The sequence below is a fragment of the Lytechinus pictus genome, chromosome 12 (assembly GCF_037042905.1).
Source record: "Lytechinus pictus isolate F3 Inbred chromosome 12, Lp3.0, whole genome shotgun sequence".
Lineage (NCBI taxonomy): Eukaryota > Metazoa > Echinodermata > Echinoidea > Temnopleuroida > Toxopneustidae > Lytechinus > Lytechinus pictus.
In genome coordinates, this window is record NC_087256.1 from 31,755,001 (window position 1) to 31,773,646 (window position 18,646).

The window sequence follows — 18,646 nt, forward strand, 5'->3', positions numbered from 1 at the left end:
TTGTTTGAGGAAGCCACAATCAAAGTCTTCCCAATCATTGATTTTTTATGACACAACAATGCCTTGGGTTTGATTCTACAGTTGTATTATTGGGAAGATATACACTATCTTAGAAAGGATGTTCACTTTAATGCATATAAAATCAGTAACTACTGGTATATATGCATTCAAGGTACAAAAAAGCATTCAATATCTCTTAATAGTGTGATTTAAAGTGGGTCTGTTATTCCCATTTCACATCCATATACTCCCAACAAACATGAAAATATAGTCTGTTTATTATACAAATGACTGTGTTATATTTACATACAGCACCAACAGCAACATGTACGTGTTCTCTTAAAGAACAAGTCCACCCCAACAAAAAGTTGATTCAAATAAAAAGAGAAAAATCCAACATGCATAACACTGAAAATTTCATCAAAATCGGATATAAAATAAGAAAGTTATGATATTTTAAAGTTCTGCTAAATTTCACAAAACAGTTATATTTACATCCTTGTAGGTATGCAAATGAGGAGACTGATTACATCACTCACTCACTATTTCTTATGTATTTTATTATATGAAATATGAAATTTTCCAATTTTCTCCCTGTTGTCGTGTTGAACAATGAGTAATTCCTCCCTGAACATGTGTAATTAGCATTGTTTAATACTATATGTTTCAATCAAGTTGATCCTTTTTGTCAAATCTGTAAAAAAATGAAATATTGTATAATTCAAACAATAAAAAACAAAAGAAATAATGAGTCATGGACATCATCGACTGTCTCATTTGCATGTCACTGAGTCATGCATATCACTGTTTTGTGTAAAATAAGCGAAACTTCAAAATGTCATAACTTTCTTATTTCACATCCAATTTTGATGAAATGTTCAGCATAATGATTGTTTGATTTTTTTCTATTTATTCAAATCAACATTTTTCTGGGGTGGACTTGACCTTTAAGGACAAGTCTACCCCAACAAAAAGTTGATTTGAATAAAAACAGAAAAATGCAACAAGCACAACACCGAAAATTTCATCAAAATTGGATGTAAAATAAAAAAAAGTTATGACATTAAGACTAAGTTTTGCTTAGTCTCACATAACAGTTGTATGCACACCCTGGTCGATATGTGAACGAAGGGATTGATGACATAATCCACTAACAATTTCTTTTGTATTAAATTCATTATGTGAAATATGAAATATTCAAATTTTCTCCTCATTGTCATGTCAAACAAATGTGTATTCCTCCCTGAACATGTGGAATTAACATGTCATGTTTCACTAAAGTTGGTCCTTATTGTCAGATCTACAGGTAAAAATTGAAATATTGTATAATTCAAACGCTAAAAAACAAATTAAATACTGAGTGAGAGACATCGTCGATAATGCAATAACTGTTTTGTGAAAAATAAGCAGAATTTTAGAATATGATAAATTTCTTATTTTACATCTGATTTTAATGAAATTTTCAGTGTGTCGATGCTCGTTTGATTTTTTTTAAATTGATTCAAATCAACATTTGTCTGGGGTGGACTTGACCTTCAAATACAGCATTTTGATATGATACTGATTTGGATTTAATCTTCTTAGCATACTAGTATTCAACATTTACATTCTGTATCTGTGCAAGCAAATTACCACTTAAGTGCAATGCGAATCTCTACACAAAGAAAGGTTGTACCGGTATCCTATTTCTATAATAGAAACTATCTAAAAAAGAATTGATTGACAGGTCTAACAATTAGATATAATAGGATATTTTTTTTAGAAAATAAAATATCTAATTAAGGTAAGCTTTTGCCTGAAAACTGGACTGCATCATACAATTTTTCAAAAAGTGGAAGCAATAGAGTCTACCAATTTTTCCTTTCTATAAATGCCTACACCATGTATATCACATATTTCACATAAAAAGGTGCTATACAAAGTATAACATTTATGCATTTTAATTTCCAATATGCATTTAATATCTACTTCTGATATCGTATACACTGTATGTACATCTGAAGCTCAACTCCCAAAATTTCAAAAATATTTCATATATCTTATCCCTTAGCACTACAGAGTTCAAGAATTCTGTAATCTGACTGGTCGGTCTTTCAGAGATACCAAGTATTTCCTGATTAATCAGTATAACCCCCTGCTTATTCTCACACAATACGATAAATATCCATGGTCTGGCTCAAGTCTCTTGTCTTATACTGGAGCAAGAACATATACAGTATGTCTCATATCCATGTACAAGCAAACAGGGTGTACGCCCATCCGAACTGATCATATTATCAATACCTGATCAATATCTACATGTATACCTCTAATGCACTTTCAAATACCTAACATTTATAATATAATTTCACTTACCACCGATCATTTTCAGATAATACACCTGTAGAAGCACTGCATATTAGTGCAATATACGTGTATGAATACAAAAGCCCTGTATGACAATGGACTGATGATTAATATACTGCTTTTGCATGCACTCCCAAGTCATATCCCCCCTCAATGAGCCCTTGAGTCATCTAGGCCATTAGATATAAGTCATTATAACCCTCCCTTGATGGTGAATAGTGAGCAAATATACAATGCACATCATCCACCGGCATTCGTTATTGATCTTCAAGTCTTGGGTAAATAAAATAATTTCAATTAAATGCAAGGGGCTTCAGAAATGATGTTAAGTTGAGAGGTTGGCTGTATACATGTACATGTACATCTAGGGTGACATCATTGACCAATATTATGACAATGGTATACAGTGCGTCCCACATAAAAGGAAACCCGTTTTCAGAGATAGATTTCACAATTATCAACTATGCTTTTACTAAAAATTTGATGCTCATGGCAAGATTGAATCTCATCTTTAATTTTAAACCAACAGCTTAGCAAGTCGTTCACACATGGCAGATAACAAACAATAAATATTACGACATATCAGAAAAAATTGCGCAGAATTTCACGAGTGAATCTGAATCCACTCTCATTTCTGGATCAGTGAGAGAATCTTAACAAAGAATATAAAAGAAATGCAAATGAGCCAATCATCAAATAAGCACGGTCGTCGTATTATGAACCAATCTTGTCCAATTTGTCTGCGCAACCTGGTTTGACATTAAAATTTCAAACTCGTCTTGCTCATTAATGCGTGAAGTGTTTGTCTCATATTTGGTATCAAAATAAAGAGGAATAATTGAATTACATGAATATATAAATGAAATATCATAATTTATTTGCCTTTGACTTCAGAAAAAAGACCTGGGAACCTTGGTTTCCTTTTTTCTGGGATGCACTGTAGCTAGAATTATGTAGACTGATATGTTAGTGAATATATTGCAATTAATCATCTATGTTTACATTCATTCCTCTTTAATCATTAAACTAAATGTCTTACAAATAAAAATTACAGATATTACAGATGCATGTATTAAAACATCAAACACACAATCAGTGAAGAGTTTGATGTTTCATTTCGGGTACGGAAACAAAAATGATTTTGGTTGCATGATATTGAAAAATTCCGGATTTATCTTACTGACAAAATACATGTTGTATCAAAAATTCTCAATACATTAACATTTTTTGAATTACAAGTGTAAGATGATATCAATTTCTTTTCTTTTTAATTACATGCCAGCATGATGAGTTGATAGTAACAGTGCTCTAAGAACTTTGCAGAGTTAATATGAGCACTTTAATGCATAAGAAATATAATAGAAAACATACTATATGCAGCTCCTGAACAGAAAAGTGATTATTTTTAAGGACGGACTATGAATCTCAAAGTGAAAATATGGAAGAAACATGAAGACCATGTCACTCACAAACCACATACATTGAAACAATTAAAACACATAGTTAATTAATATACCAGTTATTATACCTGGGGATGAATGGGACTGCTAGGGCCTCCCTTTGTTTGGAGCTCTCGAATCCTCTGCTTCAGTTTCATATTCTCTTTAACAGACTGGTTATATAACTCCTGAACCTCTCTCAGTTCCTAGTTAAGCATGAAATGAGTTGATGATGAATGAATGAGATACTATACAGAATGGTAGGAGGTAAGAGGGTGATTGGTCTACACTCCATGGTCGTAACCCACATGGGTTATAACCAGTTTGACTTCCAATTGCCATTCAGGAAATGAAGTCCTGTTGAATAAATCTACATTGATACCCCCCCCCCTCTTCTTGTCTCTTGTTTTCTGACTTTCTTTTGGCAAGATTTGATTCATATACCATTTTGTCTCATCTTCTTTTATACCCATTTTGTCTATTGGTCTTGATTAGTTGAACTATTTCAGAGAATAAAATTTTCATTTCACAAAGAGTGAAATAATTAGGTGATGAATTAGAAATTAGACCATATGGGTATCAGACTTTAGACTAAATATCAGACCAAGTGTACATGTATGCCAAATGCATAGACCAAGACCAATCGGTAGTAGACCAATGAGAAGAAGAACTAAGTACTTTCAGACAGAGTACCAAAGTGTGACGTCATCAATTTTCTTTTTTTTTTCACTGTTTTTGATACCATACTTTGGTTGAGAATGATGAAATAAACTCCACAACCCAAATTTGGTGGGAATTGGTCTATGGCGCCACAAGTTATGACCTCATGAATACATCATAGCCCCATTGAAATCAATGTATTATTGGCCTGGTTCTAAGTGTTATGAACCAGGCCAATAGTAGTAAACTTAGGAAATAATACTGGAAAGGATAATTACTATTGAAATGGATATCTTTTTTTCAACACCTATCTAAGAAATGAATAAATAATTCCAATTATGCATATGTATATCATATTCCAGAGTTTAATGCATTACATGTACACTGTATATACATGAAGGTCTGATTTATGTAAAGTTCAATCCTGCTTATATGTATTTCTTTGGAGGCTTGTATTTTCATTAGAAGTGATGAACATGCCATTCTTTAAGAAGTGAACAACTAAATTCTAGGGGCCACCATAATCAATGAACCAATATTACCAACAAGTGCAATATACACAAATGAATGATATATGAATGTAACATGTAAACTTTGTATGATTTAGTATTATTCAGTACAAATTATTATGCAGTCAATGAGAATTCACATAATAGGTTTAAATGGATAAAAAAATACTTTCAAAGAATTATCTCCTTGTTATCATGGATTTCACAAAATGGTTCAGTAAATGTCTAAATGAGCATGAATGAGATAAGAATGTAAATTATTTTTCCTTATTTTTTATCTACAAATTTCACAAAATAATTGAAGTAAATGAGCGAAAGTGAAATAGCAAATTTGAATAAGTTTTTCTTCTTATCACAAATTTAACAAATCTGGTTTAAGTATATGAGCAAAAATGTGATATGAAATTGGAGGCACTTTGTTCTTTTCTTTCCCTCAGAACAACTGATTTCATATCAAGTACATAAACAAATATTAGATGAGACTTTAATATGAAAGTTAATCATTTTATTCTAATCCATGAATTTCATATGATTGAATGAGCAAAAGTAAGATGAGATGAGATATTTGTGATATTTTCTTACCTTGTTCTTTTGATCCAATCTCATCCATACTTCTCCTGCTGCTCCTCCTCCTCCTCCAATCTCCTTAGCTCCAGGTGTGTCTCCATCAGCCAAGGAGGCCAGGGTTGCCTGAGCTTTTAGCTCCTGGTATTCACTCACTGATAAACTTACCTTTATCAACAAATAACAAAGATTCTATTTGGCTGTACATGATTTATATACAAAATGATATTACATGTACATTGGAATATTGTGACATTAAAAAAACCCCATTTAGTTGACATCTTTGATCAGTAATTAATAACACAGAGTTTGGCATACTTCATAACCTCATACCTATACATGTACATGCAAATATCAATTGGAATTTAACACATTCATGGCTTTCAAATCAGTAAAGTTTAAGATAACCACATTTTCAACATACACTGTATGACAATAAAACTTCAAATTATCAAAACCTTATGTATTGACATATCAGGGGTTGAAGCCGTTGCTTTGCCTGCATTGGTGATCATCAGATGGCAATCTCTGACAACTCTTTTTATGTGCATTTCATATCCTCCAAGGGAGGGCGCTATGTGATTATGACATCATATATATATATATATATATATAAGATCTAGTATTATTATGTCTTACCATGCCATGACTCCTGAGATTCTGTTCCAGCTGTTGTAATTTTTCTTCCAGCTTGCCATTTGACCTCTCATAGTCATCGGCCCTCTGCTGTGCCGCCTGTAGCTCTCTCTGCAGTGAGTCATAATCCCCTTCCAACTTGTTCGTCTTGGAAACCTGCAAGCGACGACGATTCAAAATGGCAGTCAGTTCCTTGTCTTGTTCATACATGTTCACCTCACTGGCTAATCAACTCTGGGAGACATGCTACCATTACTGCCGTATGCAATTTCTTATGCACATACATGTAGGTATCACTTTCGGATAATAGCACATGAACAAAGTCATCGGCTTCAGCTGTTATAAGCTACAAAAATCATTGCATCTGATTGGCTCAGAGCAAATTTGCCAGTGAACGTCAATTCATTTCATGAAACACTCCCTCATACAGCTGTAGCTGCCCTTTAGATTAGAATGGAAACAATACCAAAACCACCTGCCCCTCTCAGCAGACATTGACTAGAACTTCATATGTAGATGTGATGTAGAGTTTGATTTGAAATTGGACGTGTGTACAGAAAAGGATGTGTCCAGAATAGGATGTGTCTATGAATATAAACTTGACTGCAGAGCCCTGTAACCATCGACAACCATTAAGCAGGGAAGGTGGGGGGGGGGGGGTGGCTTCTGAAGAACAGAAACACCTTCAATGGATTATGTACTGAGTCAAGTGCATTGCTATATCAGTACATAAATTATATTTGGTTAAGGCCACCGCACACCTTACGACTGGTCTGCGACCCGATTTCAGAATAAAATGTAATATAATTTGATGCTAATATTGAGACTTGGAATATCTTACTGTGTAATGTTCGAAATCATCGTACGAATACCTATGATCAAATTTGTGACTATGCTATCATCCTTCTTAGAATAAAAGGGAATTTAATATCTAGTCGTAATGACGTCATAGCAGTCTTACGATTGGCTACGATTTGAACCTAATTTGGACTTTACTCCAAAATAAGGGCTTGCAATCTTTCAAAATTGTTATAATATTATTATTTCAATTAATTTCAACCTCAAATAAAATGATATGTTCCATTCACATCTTCAGAAAATGAGCAAAATGCGATTTGTTCCTAAATTGGGTCGCAGACCAGTCGTAAGGTGTGCGGTCGCCTTTAGGCATACTTCAAGCCCCTAGTTAAAAATAACCACAAAATTAAGCAACTGGACAGAATTGTTCTACATGAACTCATTTACCCATATGATTGGGATTTATGGATTTTCCCCAGGACCCTAGTAATGGGTATTAAACTGTTAGTGCTAAGCTGAGATATTCAATTTGAAATGCTACAGTAGGTACAATTAAATAGAGCTTATTTTTAAATCTATAAATATGATCACATGTTTTTGTTACACAATCATAAAACGATCTGTTTGTAAAACAACTCTAGAGTTGTTAAATAAAATCTATTGAAATCCATGGGTAGCTCTTGCTTGAAGACTTTTGGGTAGTGGTAGTATAAAGGATCGAGTTACTCATTTCTACTCTAAAACAAGCCCTCCAAAGCTTGATTTGCTTTGTATATGTATATGCACAAAGAATAAAGCTATGTAATCATAAATTAAGCCTCACAAGTCACAACAGTTATCTGTTTTGCTTTTCAAAGTATACAGACTGTACAATGATGCTTGAAATATGTTGATAATACAGGAAGCACAGAGGCAAATTTATGAACTAATCTATTTCTAAATCATAATCATAAACATTAAAAAAAATACTAAGTTAAAAATATAAAACAAATAAAAAATTGCAAAATGTAATTCCTACCTTTTGTTTCAAAGTGGAAATAGAGTCCTCCAAGTCCTTGAGTTGTTCTTTGAGTTTTGCTTCCCTTATCTCAGAATTCTTCAGTTGCAGTCTGAGGTTGCTTTCTCCAATCTCCATCTCAGACAACCTGTTCTGAGTCTGAAGGTCCTGGCCCTTCTTGTCTTCTACCTTCTCCAATAGTATCTCATTCTCATGCTTGAGCTGGCTATTGTCCAGCTTCAAAAGCTTGACCTCTTCCTCAAGCCTCCTGCTCTGTCTCTTGGTGTCCAAGATAGCATCCTCCATCTCCTGCATCTCCTGTTTCCACTTTTCATCTGATCTCTCCAGCTTATTCACCTTTTGTTCCAGGTCTAGATTTGTGGTTTCCACTTGCTTCAAGTTGTTCTTGAGTGTTGATTCAGACATTAGCATGTCCTTGAACTTGCTCTCAAGAACCTTGTTGGATGCCTTTGCCCTCTCCTGTCCTTGGTCGCTCTCCTGCACACGGGAGGTCAGCATCTCAATGCTGTCTTCAAGTGCCTTCACAGTTCTTTCAAGCTGTTCATTGGACTGCCTTAACTTTTCCTGTGATTTTTCACTGGCTTGAGGATCTTCAGTGACTTTGGTTTCTGACTTCTCAAGTTCTTCTACATGAGCATTAAGAATATCCACTTCATCCTGCAGTTCTTCTTTTGCTTTCTCCATTTGCTTTATCTTATCATTCATGAGTTGAACACTTGCTTCATATTCCTTATTTTCAGCAATGGAAGATGATAGTTTCTTTTGAAGCTGTTCCAGCTCATCTACTTCACTTTTGTTTACATTTACCTTTTGTCCTTTACCAATCTTTTCTTTTGATATCTTTGATCTCATTTCATCAAGGTCATCCTTGAGCCTCTGTATCTCATTTACCTGTTCCTCACTAATTTCTGTCAAGGTTTCTTCACTAAGTTTGGTGTCTTTCAACTCTTCTTTCAACTCTTCCTGCAAAGACTCCAGTTCCATTATTCTTTCCCTCAGGGTCTTAACTTCATTGTCAGGAGATGAAATGGATACATGTTCTTGAGCATGTCTATCTGCTTCACTTAGATCTTTCTCTTCCAGGAACAGCTTGAATTGATCTTCGAATGGCTTAAATGCATCTAGTTGGGCTCTCAAGGATTGGATTTCCGATTCCATCTCATTCTTCTCCTGGTGTGTAGGACTAGACTTTGCTTGTAATTCCTCATCAGATTGAGTTTCACTCAGGCGTTTCTCCATCTCCTGCAAGGCAGATAAAAGGTCTGTATTCTGCTTTTCCAGTTCATCAACTTTGACCATTAAATCAGCTATTTTCCCCTGGCTCTGCATCAGAGTGTCATCACTATCTATCCTCTTCAGTTTTGGTGGCATCTTATTAGATTGCGTTGACCTTCTCCTCTTAGCATTCCCTGCTTGGTGTTTTGGTTTTCCAGTCTCCTCAAAATCTTCCTCAAAATCATCATCAAAGCCATATTCTGTCTCACTGTCTTCATCAATGCAATCAAATATACTACACTCCTCTTCACTTTTAGTCAGGACATCACTGGATCTTCTGCTCATCTGTCCTTGCTTTCTGGCTTCTTCCAGCATTTGTTTCAAATCATTGTTTGAGCTCTGGAGTTCACTTATCTCTTCCTTGAACTCATCATCTCTTTCTGCCATGATAGAGTCTGCTGCAGCAAGTGTTTCATTGAAGGCACTTTGACGTTGCTCCAGCTCATCAATCTTTTCTTGCAGCCTTTCCTCATTGTCCATGAGGTGCTGGATGCGAAGCTGCAGGGCTTCAATCGTTGGAGCACTTTCCATTCTACTGCCCTCTTCAGGACTGTCAATATCATCATCTTCATCATCCTCATCGTTATGCATTTGAGCACTGTATTGAGTCAGAGGGGGAAGAGAAGTGGGCAGTGGAGGAGGAGGAGCCATTGTTTCCATACATTGAACTTCACTTGAAATGATCTCTTCCCCTACAAAGGGAGTCTTCACATTCTTCTCAGGTACTTCAGGAACTCTCTCACTTTTGAGATCATCCATCATTTTTTCTAAATCACAGATGGTGACTCTCAGTTCACTGCATGTTGCAGTAACTGTTGCTAATTCTTTCTTTGTCACATCAAGTTCAATCACTTTCTTCTCCATGATATTTGCATTGTCTTGAAACATTTTGTTCTTCACCACATATTCCTCCTTCAGATGCTTATTTTGTGCCTCCAGCTCCAGGTTCAAATCCATCTCCTCTTCCAACTTCCTTCTCAGCTCTGTCAATTCTGTCTGCCTCTCTTCCAGGACAGTTTCATTTTCTTCTAGCATCCTGGATTTTGAAGCCACTTCACCTTCCAAAGACTCCACCTGGAAGCTCAATTCAGCAATAGACTGTTCTCCTCCAGCCTTTAATTCATCTAAAAACTCAATGTCTGCTTGCAAGGCTTTCATCTTTTCTACGAAGCATGTGCGCTCTTCCTCTGCCTCCAATAGTTGCTTTGCTATCTGCTTGTTTTCTTCTTCTAGTTTTGAGACACTTTCTGGAGTTATGAAACTTGAATTGGAAGTGTCAAATTCAGACAATGTCCTGAGCTTTTTTTCAAGGTCATCTTTTAAAGTTGCCATCTGATCATAAGCCTCTTCAAGTTCTTTATATTTTGATAATGAGCTGCTGTTTTCTTCCTCAAGTTTGTGATATTTATTTTCCAAATCAGTTTGAACATTTTGAGCTTTTTCCAGATCCTTCTGTAGCTGACTTAGTTTCTCATCCTTCTCAGTTTCCTCTTCCAGTTTTAGCAAAAGTTCATCTCGTTCAATCTCCAGTTCTGCCAGTTTTTCCTGGAGATCTTGATTTGTTTTTAGTGCTTTGTCAAGACTCTCTTCCATTTCCTGGTTCTGTACCCTTGTGTTTTCAAGTTGCTCTGAAGCTTCTCTGACAATAGCCTCATTCTGTTGCAAGGATTCCAATAATTCTGCTAACTCGCCTTCAGACTGTTCAAGGATTTCAACCTTCTCCATGAGCATGGCTTCAGATTTCTCAAGTTCTTCAACTCTCCTTTGTAGCTTAACCTTTTCATCAGAATGATCATTAAGTGCTTCAGAAGCCGATCCTTGGGGCAGGTCATCACTCAAGACAAAGTCCTCCTCTACATCATCATCCTCAAAGTCTTCTTCGTAGTGAGAGAAGTTAGTCCTTCCTGTGTCTAGAGCACCCAATCCTTCATCCATCAAGGAAGGAAGGCTCTTGTGGGTGCCTCCAAGTTCATCTCCGGCAAGCTTGCTCACAACCTGTAACTCTTCTAACTCTGTCTCCATCTCCTTGAGTTTCTCTTTCATGCTTCTGTTCATAGATTCACTGTTATCCAACTGCTCCTTGAGCATTTCAGTCTCACTCTTCAAATGGTTTCCAGCTTCCTCAAGTTCAGCAACTCTTTCCATCTGCAGCTGCTCCGACGCCCTTAGCTCTTTAAACCTCTCCTCATAGCTCTCCTCAAGATTTTTCATTTCTTCAAAAGTATCATTCACTTTCTCTTCAGATTCCTTTAGAGTCAATTCCAGCTCCTGGACTCTTCTCTTCATGGTCTTTTCTATACATTCCAGCTCTACTATTCTCTCCCTCAGCATATCTTCATTATCTATGACACTGTCTTTCAGAAGCTCCTCAATACCCTTCATTCTTTCTTCCATTGCTACCTTTTCATCCTCTAAAGTTCTCACAAGACTTTCTAACTTGATGACTTCCTCTTCTTTCTCTTTGAGCTGACATTGCAATTTCTCTTCTTGAATTTCAGTCAACTGCTCTACAGGTACAGCTTCTGTTGTGTCATCTGCATGAGCAATGATAACATCTTCACATACAACAGGATTAGAGGCAGACTTTGATTCATTAAGGCTCAGTTTCTCATCCAATATTTTGTTTTCCTCATTCAAAATTTCAACTTCAGATTTCATTTCCATCAGCAATTTCTTGAGAGAAGATCGCTGTTCTTCCAACTGTATAACATTTTCTCTTGTTGCCATCAATTCTCCTTCCAGTTTGAAATGAGTTTTCCTGAACATCTCCTTTTCTGACTTTTCAGTTTCATACTTTTCCTCCATTAAATGCAAAGATGCCTTCAGTGTTGACACTTCAGCAATTTTCAAAGCAATATCTCGCTCTGCCTTCTCCACTAAATTTGACACTTCATTTTGAGAATCCTGGAAGTCAGCAAGCTGTAACTGCAGTCCAGATAGCTCCTCCTCACATTTCCTCTTGCTCTCTTCTGCTTCAACAAGTTTGTTCTCACTTTCATATAATTTTGCTTTCAGGTTATCCTCTCCTTCTGTAAGCTGCATCTTTAGCTTCTCAATTTCTTGATCTCTCTCAGCAATGACATCATCAAAATCATGCTGTGCTCTTAATTCTTGATGTTCCAATCTCTCTTTCATATTTTCACATTCTTCTTTCTTTGCTGTCAACTTATTCTCTGCTTGTTCAAGTTGAGCTTTAATTTCTTGGAGATGTTTCTCTTTCTCTGCCATTATATTGCCTTGAACTTGCTTCTCTTCCCTTTCTAGCTTTAGTTGTGCCTGAAGCTGGATTATCTCAGAGCATTTTCTAGCAATTTCTTCCTGTACCTTGTCCTGACTTTCTTCCATTTCTTGGAACTTGGATACCATCTGCTCTTTACCTAGCCTTTCACTTTCCTCATTTTGTTCATATTCAGCAAGATTGTCCTTTAAAGATACTATTTCTTTGTCCTTTTCCCTTAAAATGTGTTCTGTTTCTGATAATTTCTGCTGTAAATTATCTTTCAGCTGCATGATATTACTAAGCTCATCATGTTTTGTTTCCAAGGTTTGATACTTCAAATCTTTCTCAGCTATCTCAGTCTCGTACTTTTCCATCATGCTGATGTTCAATTCCTCAATCTCCTTGACCCTTTGTTCAGCTCTTTTGTACTTTTCATCTAGATCATCTTGGCAAGTTTTAGTCTCATTCCCCTGGTTGATTGTATCTCCAAATGATTTTAACTGATATTTCAAGTCGTCCCTTTCTTCTATGAGCTGGTTCAACTGTTCCTTCAGAGATTGTTCTGATATTTGAAGGTCTTTGACAACTCTTTTCAAAGTGTCCTCCTTCATTTTCAACTCCTCTAGTTTGGTCTCCAAACCTAGGGTATCTTCTGCTACCCTAAGTTTTTCAGACTCTGTCATTTGATCACGGATCACTTGCTTCAGGGTGCGTGTTGTTGACTTCATCTCCTGAATGGTTAGGTCTTTCTCTTCTACCAAAGACTTCAGCTCTTCATTTTGTGACACCAAATCAGAGAACTCTGCCTGGGAATCTTCCTCATGATCATCATGATCATATTCTGTACTCTGAGTCCCATCTGTTACTACTTTTGTAGATGAAGTCTTATCTTCCACTCCCAGCTTGTTAAGTACTTCACTTTCATCCCACTCCTTGTCACTTTCCTCTTCAGTATCACTGCTATCATCACTGAAACCCATTGTCGTATGAATTCCAGGAAATTGTGGACTTTTATCCTGGACTCCACTTGCCTTTTTTGCTGGTGCTCCTTGCATCCCTGAACCATTGAATTCTCTAGCTGCCATATCTGCTTCTGTGAGGTCTTTGACAGGCTTGTTATCATCATCCTTGGAATCCAGTCTGGACTCAGTGCAAAAACCGGAATTTGCATCTTGGAACATCTCAGGAACCAGAAGCTTCCTCTTTGGAGGCTCATCATCAGAACTATCATCCTCAACCTCATCATCTGGCAATGGAAGACTGAATGAACTATCTGTATCAACGTCATCTGCTACAGTATTTGCATCCTCTTCTTCATCTTCTTTTCTTTGTAAGTCATCCATAGCAGCCCCAGCAGTGGGTGGAGCTTTTTCTGTGCCCTTCTCCAACACTTGGAAGAGTTCCTCCACTGCAGAAGTCTCTTGATCAGACTGATCTTGAAGGAAGTTCAGTTGGGTGTCTGTCTCAGAACTCTTGTTGGCCTCTATGGCTTCCCAAAGGGACTCTGCCTGGAGTTCAGAATCGGTTTTCTCTGTCTCAGTTTCCATAAAGCTTGAACGTCTATGCTCAGACTCATGTGAAATTGGAAACGATTCCTCACCTCTGTTAAGACCACCTTCTCCCTGTATCAAAGACATGATAACAAATGAAAGTAAATGTACAGTAATGTTCACTAATGCCTGATAAACGATATAAAAAAGGAATATATATCTTACTCTCTCTATATATATATCTATGTATATGTACATGTATATGTAGTAGTAGTAGTAGTAGTAGTAGTAGTAGTAGTAGTAGTAGTAGTAGTAGTAGTAGTAGTAGTAGTAAATCCAAAGTTCACTTCACACTAGCAGCAATCGCTCTTACCCCCTTCCTCCAGTTTGCCTGATCCAGTACATCCTCCATCCTCAACCCAACCCTCCTACTCTCCTCCACTTGACTCTTCCATGTCTTCTTTGACTGTCCCCTCCTCGAACCATTCACTTCAAACTCAAAAGACCTTCTTAAGACATGCCTGTCATCCCTCCTTATCATGTGCCCAAACCAACGTACCCCACTTGCCTTTGCAAACTGCTTCTTCCAAACCAAACATCTGCATCAAGACCTCGTCAGTCTTCTTCCTATCCATCAACTTCACACCACACATCCCTCTCACTATCGCTCACTATTTTCGCTCAGACACCATGTCTCACTTCCATACAGCATCACCACTCTCACACAACTCTTTATTCTTTCATCTTCAAATGAAATCTTTTCTCGGGTAGTAGCTCTCCACATTCCCTAAACTTCACCCACCCAAACCTTGCTCTAGCAGTCACAGCCACCTCATATCCACCACCCACACTTACCCTGTCCCCCTGGTATGAGAACTCCTTCACTGATTCTACCTCATCACACAGCTGTTTCTCCTGTTCCACCATCCCTCACACTTGTTTCTGGCATCTTCCACACACAAAAACTCTTGCCAAGCTTAAAGGAAAAGTCCACCCCAACAAAAAGTTGATTTGAATAAAAAGAGAAAAATCTAACAAGCAAAACACTGAAAATTTCATTAAAATCGGATGTAAAATAAGAAAGTTATGACATTTTAAAGTTTCGCTTAATTTCCCACAACAGTTATATGCACATCCTGGTTGATATGCAAATGAGGGGACTGATGACGTCACCCACTCACTATTTCTTTTGTATTTTATTAGATGAAATATTCTGATTTTCTCCACCTTGTCATGTGAAATCAAGTTTTGTTCCTTCCTGAACATGTGTAATTAACGTTGTTCAACATTATATGGTTCAGTTAAGTTGGTCCTGAATGTCAAATTGGTAAAATTTGAAATATTGTAAACAATAAAAAACAAAAGAAATAGTGAGTGATGGACATCATCGACTCTCTAATTTGCATGTTACTGAGTTGTGTATATCTGTTTTGTGATAAATAAGAGAAACTTTAAAATGTCATAACTTTCTTATTTTACATCCGATTTTGATGAGGTTTTCAGCATTATGTTTGTTTGATTTTTCTCTATTGATTCAAATCAACGTTTTTTATGGGGTGGACTTGACCTTTAAGGTCACTCTCGCCATCTTTGTGTACATGTATCTCCCACGGATCCATTTCCCACATTTCTCACACCACACTGACTTTTCTCTCACCCTCTTTCAAGTTTCAGTTTCAAGTTTCAAATTTCATTTATTTCTCCTCAATAGATCAAGATAAAAATACATTAAAAAAATAGACAATGTAAATACAATGAACATCAAATTTAAAGAAAGTGAGGAAGGTAATGACCAAAAAGGAAGAAACCTTGTGTGAGGCCAACCCATAACAAAAATTGTACTTAAAGAAATATTGAAAACATCATGTAATCACAAATTCAATGAGAAAAAAATACCAAAAAAACATATGCAGAAGCGGATCTAGAGGGGGGGTTGGGGGGGTTGCAACCCCCCCAAAAAAAAAATCCGGGGACCATTTTTTAAAATCTTATCTTTTTTTTTAAACTTGTAATTTTAGAAAACGCCATTTTCACACACAGATTTTCAAAAATTTTCCCTACTGTGGGAGGGGGGACACCCCCCTCCCACACCCTCCCCCCTCGCTCGCTTGGACTCGGTCGCTACGCTCCCTCGTATACCACCCCAACCCCTCCCTTTATAAAAAGCTGGATCCGCCCCTGATATGCCATATGGATCTACCTTACTCACTAACACCCCCCCCCCCTTCGTCCCACCCACCATCACTTTTGTCTTCCCAAGATTTACCTTCAGACCCTTACTCTCAAATGCTTTCTTCCATTTCCAAAATTTCTGCCTTAAAAGTCAATCCATTGCCTCATTCATCAAAAGCAAGTCATCATCAGCATCTCCATTCGCTTGCACTCTCCAAAACCACATCAATCACATTTATAAATATCAACTCCATGCACACTCACCTTCGCATCAAACTCCTTGGACAACTCAGACCCTACTCTAACTCTTGTCTTAGCTCAATCATATATGTATAAACTTTGCCTCTGGTACATCATAACCCACTTTGTCACCTTCCTCCATCAAATCTACAGATCCTCAAAACAAATTTACAGTTTCTTCTGAGAGTTTCTTCCCTTTAGCTCAGTATTTCTCTTGCATGCAACCTCCTCAAAATGAATACTATATCTATTACTCCTTTCCCTGGCATATATATAACAACCAACTTGTATTATTGGATTCTAGTCAAACATATTTTGATATTGTTACAACAGCTGGAATATATAAGTTTAACCAAACTAATTTGTCATCATACATGACATATCCATTGAATAATATAAGATATCAATTATTATCAAAGTAATATTCAGTCCTTTAAGTAGTTGACAGAAAACCAAATTTGTAGTATAAAACATGCATGTTGAGACAATCATGTTGATATTATAATAACCAAATCTTTGGGTTGAAAGAAGCTTATGGAAGGTTATAATACATGTATTTGGAATCGGACCAGAATAGTCAGTAGTAATGTAATAATTTATATTTTATTTTACTTTTAAAAGACATTTTGTGCCTCTAAAAACAGCTCGATTCTATGGTAATTCTTTTACCACATATGTAGTACTCACGAAATAAGGCATACGGGATGTGCCGCTGGAATGGGTCGCTTTTTTTTGGAAGAACTCCCTAAACATGAGGTATGGTTTATGTTGGAAAATCCCTAAACATAGCCCTAATTTTTAGATACTGGCCTTAAACATGGGTCCATATTCTCTCTACGACAAATCATTCACGCAACATATCAAGGAAAACCATGTATGCTGACAGGTGTACTGTCCAGCTATCTCTATGATCAAACTGTAGTTTGTTGCTTAGCAACACAAAGCCAGATGTACATTATTCACACTAAATGTACAATCATTATAAAATCATTCAATCCAAAGTAATTTTTCATAATTTTCAAATCAGATGATCGCTTTAAGATGAATGTGTAGTTTAAATGCTGATTTGTCTTTCACCTTTTAGTTGTGAATATATTAGGATCTATTTGAATTGTCAAATACATAACATTTATATTGTATTGTGAAATATACATGTATGTCAATTAGTTACTGTAAAGAATACATGAAGATATTCAGATAAAAATACATGTACATACTACAACATGCAGGATATTAACTGTCGACTTCAAAACAAAATTCCAAATTAGAGTATCTGGGCAGTAAAGATTGTATACTTGTCTTGTTTATATGCAGTAACTAGTGATTTTATGGCTTGATCTATATATTTTACAACTTGGGATTCTCCACCAAGGAATTATAATACATGTGTAACTATATTAAGACACAAACAAACTTACAAGGATTCTCATAAACAAGCCATTCAAATCACTCCCAACTATGATAGATACTTCCATAATTTCAAAGTTATCACAATTCTCATTCAACTCACCTTAAATTCTGGTAATATTCCACATTATGATCAATACAAAGTCAGACAACATCAATAATTCCATGAAAACACTAAACAAATGAGGAGTTGACTTTCACAGACCTCGGAAAGATAACAGTATAGATGGGTAGGAAGACCTGCGCTAACACACACACATTTCAAATTTACTCCTTCTAACTGTTCAACTCTGCAAACAGCCTTCGTTTACTCACTGCTCTCCTAACTGGTTTTAAAAAGGGGCAGTCAAGCATGAAGATTGCACCCATTCATCTTATGATGGGGAAGGGAATGGGGACAATACCATCCCCTAACCTTAGTAGGCTTTTATTGAGGGGATAAATATTGATTACTGTTACTGTATTCTTTTACAAGAGGGTGTATAATAGAGTGAAGTCATAGTTATTGATGAGTCTGGCATGGTTTAGATCAGGTAGATTCATCTTTGTTTTCTTCCTTGATCTTATTATGCCACATCTTTGAATTTTATGTAAACAGATTTGTAATCTGGTTGCTTACATCATTGGGCATCTATCAATAATTCACTGACTGATTAGACCTTTTGGGCTTATATGTTTAATGAGATGATCAAAACTCTCGCAAGGGACTGCATAGGCCTATCATTATTGATTAGTGGAACACTACTTTATTTCATCATTGTTGTAGTATGACGTCACAAAATTAAACCTTCTAGGCACCATGCAATCTTCATTGTCAGTTTCAATAATTGGTATGACGTAGGGGGGGGGGGGGGGGCTTGTCTCTTTGGTGG

General features: G+C 36.4%; 1 protein-coding gene across 6 annotated transcripts in view; it reads right to left on the reverse strand.

Annotated features, from left to right (window-relative positions):
* LOC129272803 (centrosome-associated protein CEP250-like) overlaps positions 1-18,646 on the reverse strand; it is a 68,096-nt gene that overhangs the window by 25,900 nt on the left and 23,550 nt on the right. For 3 of the 6 annotated variants that reach the window (XM_064107961.1, XM_064107960.1, XM_064107962.1), the window contains exons 10-13: positions 7,971-14,087; positions 6,158-6,310; positions 5,537-5,686; positions 3,875-3,991 (exon numbers count right to left, since the gene is read on the reverse strand). In XM_064107961.1, coding sequence (XP_063964031.1) covers positions 3,875-3,991; positions 5,537-5,686; positions 6,158-6,310; positions 7,971-14,087 — 6,537 coding nt within the window. Of the gene's footprint in view, positions 1-3,874; positions 3,992-5,536; positions 5,687-6,157; positions 6,311-7,970; positions 14,088-17,877; positions 18,106-18,646 lie in introns of those variants that run through there. The other 3 variants (XM_064107964.1, XM_064107963.1, XM_064107965.1) reach the window with 2 other exon arrangements.